This window comes from Geospiza fortis, unplaced genomic scaffold, assembly GCF_000277835.1.
Source record: "Geospiza fortis unplaced genomic scaffold, GeoFor_1.0 scaffold909, whole genome shotgun sequence".
In the NCBI taxonomy this organism is placed as follows: Eukaryota; Metazoa; Chordata; class Aves; order Passeriformes; family Thraupidae; genus Geospiza; species Geospiza fortis.
In genome coordinates this window covers 450,984-460,999 of record NW_005054520.1, presented here as the reverse complement: position 1 = coordinate 460,999, position 10,016 = coordinate 450,984, and the positions used below count along the sequence as shown (strand labels likewise).

Genomic DNA, 10,016 nt, shown 5'->3' with positions numbered 1-10,016 from the left:
AAAAAGATATCGGGGAAAGAGATACTTGTGCTGTGCTGAGGGATGTCCAACACCCACCGCTTTCTGTGAAGCCTGTGAGTCATGGGCACTTCTTGCTTTTGGGATCTGCTCCGAGCTCCCTTCACTTGATCATAAACCCAAGCCCACCATTTTTTCTAGAAATACTAATGTTACAAATATTTAATTTAAGCCATTCATGTAATACATCAATCCCAAGACCTTTTCCAGGGAAATTTCTGTTGGGGGTGAATGAGGTGATGGTCTTTCTGGGTGGTTATTCTTTACCCAGCCTGAGTGAAGGAGATAGCATCTCTTAATCACCTTAAGCTTCTGTGGTGTGGTGCTGGTGAGTAGCTCCCAGCTTACAGAGGGATGGAGGGTGAGCAGGCTGGTAAATTGGCATTTAGCTGTGGACAAGCCTGGTTTAGATGCTGAGAGAAGGCTCAGGTGTCTAGCACAGGTGCCAGGCTCTGTATGCCAGCATGGCAGAAAGGATCCTTTTGCCCAGACTCCTGGCACAGACTGAGGCATTTTCACTTGGAGATGTCGCTTTTCTCAGGGAGTTTTGGTATTTCTTTAGGTCTGAGTTTCTTTTCATAGGCACTCAACCCAAATGTAACTCATTTCTCCCTGCGATTGGTGCCTGGTCCATTGTGTTCTGAGGAGGGAAGTGGAGCAGAGAGTGGGAAGTCCTCCTCTGCTTTTGATTCTTAACAACCAAAGAGTTGTCTATGTCTGGTCCAAAACCCACTTTGTGGAAAGAAGCTGGAGCTTGCCAGCATCTTTAAACCAGGCTGAGGCTGCCCACGACTGTAATTTATTGTGGCCTTGGGGAGTGACTCCATTGGAAGGGTTTGGGTTTGGAGAAAGGTGCCAAATTAAGGACAACTAACTTTAGGAGAAAAATGCTGTGAAATAACAGCAGAACTGCTCCAGGTCTACCAAGTTGGTGGGGTTTTTTTTGCTTGCTTCTTTTACTGGGGACCTTGGCATAACCGTGACTTGCCAGGGAAGGAGGTAACTGGGCCGGGTTGCTTTTCCAAGCCTCTCTGTGGATTGCCATACAGCTGCTGTGGGAAGGACCCAAACACAAACTGGGGGTTGTGTCAAACCTCCCTTCTGTAAGGTTTGTGCTGCTCCCTTGCCCTCCACAGAGCAGCTTTGGGGTGTTGGATGTTGTCAGCTCAAGCCCTGAGGAGGAGAGCGGGTCATGAGGGGTGACTGGCACCTCTGGGCTGCCTGGCCTGGCTTCTTTTGCTGCTGAGGACGTGCACAGGCAGCACCAGGGGCTCTGCAGGTCACACAGGAAACACTGGGAACGGTGCCCTGCTTCCTCACCTCGTGTCAGATCAGGTTATTTGTAAACCAAGGCATGGCAGAGCAGCATGCTCATTTTATTCCCATCCTGTCAAAGCCTGGAAAAGCTGGAAAGAGTTTTAGCTGGCTCTGGTGGCACAGTTGCTATCTGAGCTGTGTCCTGCTGTGGGCATGCTGAAGGGTTGGAGGAAAAGGCCAAGAATGTTGGCATTTCCCTTGTAGTCCTGGGAGGACAGAGCACGTGTGAGAGCTGCTCCTTCCCTTTGGCACACTGAGCCAAGCAAAGCACCACCTTGGCTCTCAGCTCGCCTACCCAGGTGTCTGTCAGGAACAGCTTTTGGAGCTGCAAGCAGGGTCATATCACAACCTGTGTCACTCCTCAGTGTGCTTCTTGAGGGAGCCAGCCTCACTGGGAAGTTTGGGGAGTTTCCCATGCTGCTGGGGAAGTTCTGAAGTGGAAGGTTGGCTGGTTTCTGCTGTGTAGCTGTGCAGTGGACATGAAGGAGGCAGCTTCACCTGCTTCACCAGCTGAATAGGAACTGGTCAGCTCACAGCTCTGTGTTCCATTCTCTTTTCCAGGTGTCTGCCAAAATAATCTTAGGGTAAAGAATCATGGTTTATTGGTGACAAGCACGGAGAACCAGTGTGGTGGTGTTTGGTTTGGGGATGTTTAAGTTCCTGAGCCCCACAGCAGAGACGGATAGAAGGAAAAGGAGCGTGTGTTTGGGAGGGACACCCAAGACACAGATCCTGTGTCCCAAAAGTCTCTATGTCCTTAATGCAGTTCTGACAGGACCTGTTCCCTGCCAGGGGTGTTGAAACCCTGCTGAATGGTTTTCTGCTTTTCTCCTGGCTCTTACAGAACGATGACCTCAGGAACCTGTCCCTGTCCGGCCACGTGGGCTTCGACAGCCTCCCAGACCAGCTGGTCAACAAGTCAACGTCACAGGGCTTCTGCTTCAACATCCTGTGTGTGGGTAGGTCACCTGCTGGGCCCTCAGGGGCCACAGCCCCACACTCACACCTTCTCCCCCTGCCCAGGGCAAGGCTGAGCCCCTGCAGGCTATGCTTGTCTTTCCAGAGCTGCTCCATAATGAAATGGAGTGTTCCTCTTTCCCCTTTCTCTGCCCTGTCCCCTGAGTCAGAGCATGGCAAGTGCTAGCTGTTAAAATCTATCCCTCTGATCATCCAGTGGTTCTGCTTTCCCCAAAGGCTGCCTGTAAGGAAACTGAACTTGAGAACTAAATGTATTTTTAAAAGGATACTAACTTAAATCTGCTTTTCTCTGGATTGGGTGTGGAGGCTGTTTCTCACCAAATTGCATTCCTTCCCTTCCAGGGTTTGCCTGTATCCTTACATTCTTAGTTTCTCCACTTGGAAACGATGCCATTTTTAGTCTCTAAATGATGTACTGGAGAACAAAGCTTGTCACCTGTCCTCTGCTGTATTTGATGTGGAAGTTGGTTTAATAGCCTGAGTTACTTCTCCCAAATTGTTCAGAGGGTGAAATACAAGGAGGCAGCATCTTCTCTTGGCTGTGGGGATGTAGCTGCTGTCTTGGTACGCTGTGGCTGCTCCACAGCTGGAAATCCATTGCTCAGCCCCAGGGAGCTGTGAGCCAGGCCAGCTTTGGCTTGTCAGTGAACCCAGAATCTGGTTCTGTAAAAAGACAAAACTGCTGGGTTTTTCTCTTAGCTTGGCAGTGCAGGCTGCAAACATCATCTTTCCATTCATTGTTCATTCAAGCCTCCAAGAGGGGAGTATTGTCCCTTCTAATTAGTTACATTAATTAGCTGGAAAAACCCCACAACCCTCTGACTGTGATTTTTCTACAGCAAATTGAGAATTTCTGTGAGCTGCCTGAAAAGAAATCTAGCAAACTTGACTCCTCTCTGTAGCTCTGTGTGTGAAAGGAGGAGATAAGAGAGTAGTTGCACTTGTGCACACTCGAGCTCCCAGCCCTCACGTGACTCTCATAGCAGCATGAAACCATTTCAATCCAGCAGGGAACAGCCTGATTAGCAGGCAGCTCTTTGATCAAAATGGCATAAATTAATTGCCTTTCTCTCTTGAAGTAAATATGCCTTTCTTAGCGTGACTTAATATGTCTCCATTAGCAATTTGATCCACCTCTTTTTTTCCTTGTGAAATGTGCCCATCCACTGATTTTCACCCCATATTAACGTTCCACACAAACTGCTGCAGTTGGCCAAGGAACAGAAATCTCAGCCTTGAAAAAAAATTACTGTTTAAAATTGTGATTTGAGAGAGGACACAAATTCAGTGTTGTAATGTGAGACTTCTAATTGGGATGTGAAGTGCTGCAGAGCCTATCTGGCATAGAACACAGCAGTTCACATCAGGAGCTCCCTAAAATTCGCAGCTTCAGCCACAGGCAGTCTGTACCATCAGTTTAGGATTTGGCTTTCTGTGTGAGTTGCCTCAGCCCACCCCTGCTCACAGCATGGGTAGCAATAGCTGCTTGAGAGTGTAATTGCTAAATAAACAGTTTTGACTGAAAAATGGGATTTAGGCTAATGCTTTCATCCATGTTACTAATTGCACTGGGGATTAGTGAAACTGTAATAGTTTTAAAAGTTGGTATTTAACCAGTGTGCCTTTTTCTTTAAGAACTCTGGATATATTTCTCTGTCTCAGATTTTTATTGTCTTAAGTTGCACTATGGGTATTGGATGATCTTCTTGAGACAACAAAACTGCCTGAAAAAAGCTGAAACAAAATGAGGGAATCAAGTGTTGAGAGAATTGGCAACTTGCTACCATTAAGAAAGTTCCTGGGTCAGTCCTGGGGCAGTGGTAAAGATGGGGACTGTCTCTGAAGACATCTGTTCCCGCAGGGATTATCTTGCTTAGCAATGTGCATGTAGCCTAATTCCACTGCTGCCCAAGTGGCATAACTCCTTAACCTGGGGAACGGGCCAGAGAAAGAGGCGAGGGAGGCCCTGTCCTGACCCTTCTGTCACTTCTGTGTGCTCAGGTGAAACTGGCATTGGCAAGTCGACGCTGATGGACACGCTGTTCAACACCAAGTTCGAGAGCGAGCCCGCCACGCACAACGAGCCCGGCGTCAGGTTGAAAGCGCGCAGTTACGAGCTCCAGGAGAGCAACGTGCGCCTCAAGCTGACCATCGTGGACACCGTGGGGTTTGGTGATCAGATCAACAAGGATGACAGGTAATCTGAGCTCTGCTGGGACACAAATCCCCCTGGTGGTGCCCTCTGAGGTGGGCAGCAGGTTCTGGGGGTGTTTCCCAGTCCCAGATGCTGCTCCTGCCTAACCCTGCGGACAGAAGGGTGGGCAGCAGGGCTTAGGGAGAGCTTTTGTTCTCCTTCTGTGTCCTGGCACATACGGCTGTGGTGGGTGTGATTTGCTCTGTCCTCCAGTTTGAGGCTTCCCAGTCCTCCTTTGCTCTGCTTTTTTATGGGGTTTTCTCTAACATTTCTCCCAGTGTGAGGCCTTACTGCTTTCTTTGTGCATGTCTCTGAGGTTTTTGGTGTCTCATGGTCAGAGACAGAATTTCCATAAGCCAGGAAACCAGAGAGGCAGTCATTTTTCAAACCCACCTAGTGATGTCCATGAAGGTGCCCTTGGTGAAGGGGGAACACATGAAACAATTTTCTTTCCAGAAGCACAAACAGTTAATTTGAATAAGGACATGTTACGCTGCATGAGCTGCCTTTTCTCCAACAAAATGGTCCCACCAATGTCCATGAATGATGCAGTTGTCTTCTGAGCTTTGCTCATAGGCTTTAGTTCCTGACAAGTCCCTCTTATCTTGTGACTCTCCCTTCCCTCTTTTAAGATGATGAAATTTTGGACAAGCTACGGGGTAGGTCATGTATTCATGTTTAAGTTTTTTTTGTTAGATGATTTCCAGTGAGATTGGCAGAGCAGCAGCTCAGACTTGAATTGGTCTGCCAGAGACATTGTTCTTCAGGTTAGCAGTCTTGTGTGGTTTCCATGCACCTGAAATTGAGGGCTGTCATATCTGTTGTGCTTTGCCTGTGCACCAAGTGGAAACATACCCTTGTGAAGGAGGGACTGTAGGTTGGTGGGGAGTATCCTAAAGCGGTGCTTGTCCTGTGCCATACAGAGCTCCTGAGTGTTCATCAGTGGCCTGTGTGGTCCCAGCTCTAATTCCCTGCTTTTCTCTGTGCCTTCTCTCCCCAGCTACAAGCCCATAGTGGAATACATCGACGCCCAGTTCGAAGCCTACCTGCAGGAAGAGCTGAAGATCAAGCGGTCGCTGTTCAACTACCACGACACGCGGATCCACGCCTGCCTCTACTTCATCGCTCCCACCGGACACTCGCTCAAATCCCTGGACCTGGTCACCATGAAGAAGCTCGACAGTAAGGTACTGGCTGCCTGGGTCACCACGGCCCTGTAGTGCTTTCATTATCTTGCCATCTGCTCGGGAAAATCATGTCTGGGTTTAGTAGCGGAGAACTGCAGACAAAAAGTGTGAGAGGTGTACCTGGGGCAAACTGCTACAATGGGTCATTATTCTGCTTCACATGCTGCACAGATTTATTCAGAGTTTGGACTCCTGCTCTTTTCCAGCTCTACCTTGGGTGGGGAGCTTGGCCATGTGCTCCCCAGCTCATTTTTAAAGTCAATAAAGACAGTTGAGGTTGTCTTTCTAGTTAGTTAAAACCAAATGGAGGTGCTGTGTCTGCTTGCTCTGACCTCATCCAGCTAGACAAAAACAGTGATTTGATCTGCTATTGCAAATGTAGTGGTGTTCTAGCTGTAAAGTCATAAACAAGAATCTGAATAAATATGTTAGTTGGCATCTGCTCTTCCAGGTACCCTCATGGGCTTGGTTTGAAACATGGTTCAAAAGAGATTGTCCCTCTTCTAGGAAAAATAACTGAGGTACAAATGTAGAGCCTGAGTAGCTAAACTGAGCCTTCTCTGTGCTCCCTTCCATCATGATTAAGCAATTTAAATCAGTCTACTGTGCACCTCATTGGATCCTGATTCTGCAGGACATCAATGATGACAGTGGTTCTTTATTTCCTAGAGGCCAATCAATTGGGTTTTATGTGGTGAGGAGAAAGTTCCTTGCCTTCTTCAACTGAAAATAAGGTTATGGAGATTTATCCCAAATGAGCTAATTGACATTCCTGGACTATCTTTTGGCCAAGGGGGATTTAATAGCTCCAAACAGAATTAAGTGATGTAATAGAAGAGGATTTTTAAGTACTGTAGTTAAGATCCCTCCATATAGGTCGATATTACTGTTATCCTCAGTACAGTTTCTGTCTACTGTTGCAGGGAAAAGCAAACCTGCAAGATCAAAAGCAGAAACTGTCCCTCTGAAGGCAGGAGACAGGGAAAGAAGGCAGGGTCTTTATCCTTGCCAACAGCCTGCCTAGGGGAGAGAGGCAGTAACTCATCTTTCATCTCAGAGCTGTGCAGGGAGGAGTGATCCCTGGTCCTGCAGTGCAGCAGTGTCCAGGGGCACATGAGGGCACACAGGTGGGGGAAGTGTGCCTGTGTTACTGCCAGCCCCTGTCCTGTGTGTCCCAGGGGTGGATAGGCACCATCTGCTTCCACCTCCTGTGGGGTGACAGCAGCTCTGCTGCCCCTCCGGTGTCCCTGGTGACATTCCCCAAGTGGGGGTCTGTGACAGGCTGTTGTCTGAGCGTGGCTCCAGCTGAAATCCAGCCAGCTGCAGTACCAGGGGATGTGCAGAGATGGTCATTTCCTTTCTCTTTTTTTTTTTTGGAGCAGCTCATAATAATCTATGACAGCATTTCCTGTCCAGCCAATTCAGATGAGGAGGGGAGTATGACAGGACAGGAAATAGCATGTTGCCAAATTACATTTGACTTCTTTCTAAGGCCTCACTGCTGCCTGGAAATCCTGCCTGAGGTGGTGCTGCTGGCAGCAGCAGCCCCAGGGAAGTTCATCTGCTGGGGGTGCTGGCTGGTGGCACTTAAGGACTGTCACTGTGTGTCCTGCTCTGTCCTCTCCCAGAGATACAACCTGTGCTGTCCTGTCTTGCAGGTGAACATCATCCCCATCATTGCCAAGGCTGACACCATCGCAAAGAACGAGTTGCACAAGTTCAAGAGCAAAATCATGAGCGAGCTGGTCAGCAATGGCGTCCAGATCTACCAGTTCCCCACTGATGAGGAGACAGTGGCCGAGATCAATGCCACCATGAGTGTATGTTATCTGGGCGGCTGCCTGCCCTTGCCTTGCCTGGCCCTGTCCTTGATGGCCCTGCTGGGTCTTGCTTGGCTTCAAAACTGCAATTTAAGCATGGACATCAGCCTGGCCAGAAGGCTTTTGGGGGCTGGCAGTACCTGGTCTGATATGTTTTCTTGTGTCACAAACACTTCTCCCCCGTTGCAGTTCTCACATCCTTCCCCTGTTGCAGTATTCCCGTCTCAGGAAAGGAAGAGGATGGGAGGCAGGGCCTCAGTGTGGTCAGGGCAGAGAGCTGAGGTTTGGCTTTCCTGTCCCAAACGACCACTGGCTGGTTCGTGGGGGTGATTCATTCACTGCCGCCTTTGTTTCGGTTTCCGCTGGGAGCAGGGCACGGCACTGATGTTCCAGCACTCCACAGCCCATCAGTGGCTCTGGCTGTTACCTCCTCCCCTGCCTCTGGACACCGGGTGGGAGGGCACTAAGGGCTAGCTAGACTGGACCCAACATTTTAGTGGGGGTTACCAAGGGTAGCAGCTCTTTGGCAAGGGCCTGACTCAGGGTGCAAAGGGAAGAATCTGAGCTCAGGGTTGCTGGCAGTGAGGTGTTGATTGGCCGCAAGAGGATGTGCCAGTCTTAAAGCACGTGCACTCAGATTAAGCTGTTTCTTTGCTACTTGAAGGCTGCTGTGTGTTTTGCTGCTCAAGGGCTGGTAGATGGGCAATTATCTCATCCAGCTGAATGTTAGACCCTCTCCAAAGCTCCCTATTGCCCCTCTTGCTGTTTGAACGGGGAGAAGCTGGCGCAGAGACGGCATATGGCTCTACCAGTGTGCATTGTGTGCAGAGCTCTGCCTTCCTCAGGTGCAGCCTGGCTGCTGGGAAACCCCTTTGCCAGATAATCGCATGTCCTCTGCCCTGACATCTTCCCCTCCCACCCCGGCTGTGACCACAGCTTGGCTGACACAGCTCCTGCTCCCAGAGCTTGCACCCAGCCCCTTTGGATGCTGTTAAGGCAGGGAGAGTTCCACTGGCCTGGGCTGGGCTGGCAGCTGAGGTGAGCTCCCTCCTGGCAGCAGCCACACTTCTGGGAGTAGATCCCAGATTGCCCCCACCACACCCACAGAGAGACCTGGACGGAGCAGAGCTCCATGACTCAGATGTGTCAGCCGAGGGCTGGGTCAGCTCTGCTCTTCCCCTCGCTCACAGCTTTGCCCTGTGTAAGAGGAAGCATTAGCAGTTCTTTGTAGCACCAAAACCCCCTGAATTTTGCCTTCTTTGAGAGGATCTAGTGTATTTTCTTTTTTATTGTTTCACGGTTCTTTTTTCTCGGTGTTCAAATTCAGTTCTAATTTGTAAGGCTTGTTCTGTGCTTAAGACAGTAGTGCTTTGTAATTAAATGGAAAACAATGTACGTATCTTGTATTTTTATGACTTCAGAATTTTGGGCTTTAAGTCTGATCAGGTTTCTCATCCAGATTGTCCTGTTGCTCTTCCTGAAACACCAGACGAATTGCAAAGGCGTTTAAACAACTTAAATTTAGCAGAGCTGCCCCAGTAAACAGCTTTCTTGAGAAACAATCTCTGGCAAGGCAGCAAAGGAAATCCCCGGCCTCACTGTCCCTTTCCTTTTGTAGGTCCACCTTCCTTTTGCCGTGGTTGGCAGCACTGAGGAAGTGAAGATTGGCAACAAGATGGCGAAAGCCAGGCAGTACCCCTGGGGTGTCGTGCAGGGTACGTTACCAAGGGCACGAGCCAGGCCTTCTCAGCCTATCCCCTTCTGATCCAAGAATAACCAGTTCTGTTACTTCCATCTCTGGACGGCCTTTACCAAAATCTGAGAGAGTGCAGCTTAGATCTGAGCATGGGCATCTGGACATGCAGCCAAAAGCTCCTTCCTGCAGGAGGGCAGAGTTTGGCCAGGACACTGTTTGCAGCCCAGGCTTTGCTGAAGCTGCCAAAAATCCAGAGCTGATCCTTGCTTTCCAGCTAGCACTGAGAAATACAGAATTGAGATGGTGATGGTCTCCTTGTGGCTTCAGTTGTGTATCCCATTGGAGAATGGCCCAGGAAGCTGCAGGGGAGCATTCACAGTGCAGTTCTGTAAAACTCTCTGGTTTCTCAGTAATACCAGCTGCCCCTGAAGCAGCTTCAGAGACTTCAGTTGTGTTTACCAGAGGATGGTACTGGGAAAAACAGTTAGGAAAGAAGCTGATGTATTTGGGAGGTCTTGGACTTGACCTGTGTCCTTCTGGGTTCTTGCTGTTCCCAGAAGACTAGGACCAGATAGCTGGAGATTGAGTTTAGACTTGGCCTCTGCAAGCCCCTGTGAGTGCTAGGATTTTGAGTGGGTTTGGGTGGGAAGTGAAATCCTGTGAGCAAACAGATCATCACCTTGCTGGTGCCAAAATGGGTGGGGAGATAGGAGCCCTGTGACAGATGGGCAATGCACAGATCTTGCAAATCCAGCGCAGGCCTTGAACTCAGGCCCGTGCTGGCGTGGGATGGCCTCAGCCCCAGT

The 10,016-nt window shown here is 49.4% G+C and overlaps 1 protein-coding gene across 2 annotated transcripts in view; it reads left to right on the top strand.

Annotated features, from left to right (window-relative positions):
• Positions 1–10,016, top strand: part of SEPTIN11 (septin 11) — a 44,546-nt gene that overhangs the window by 22,965 nt on the left and 11,565 nt on the right. For both annotated transcript variants that reach the window (XM_031063667.1, XM_031063666.1), the window contains exons 2-6: positions 2,180–2,294; positions 4,315–4,510; positions 5,508–5,694; positions 7,353–7,514; positions 9,133–9,229. In XM_031063667.1, the coding sequence (XP_030919527.1) occupies positions 4,344–4,510; positions 5,508–5,694; positions 7,353–7,514; positions 9,133–9,229 (613 nt within the window). In that variant the 5' untranslated portion in view covers positions 2,180–2,294; positions 4,315–4,343. The remainder of the gene's footprint in view (positions 1–2,179; positions 2,295–4,314; positions 4,511–5,507; positions 5,695–7,352; positions 7,515–9,132; positions 9,230–10,016) is intronic.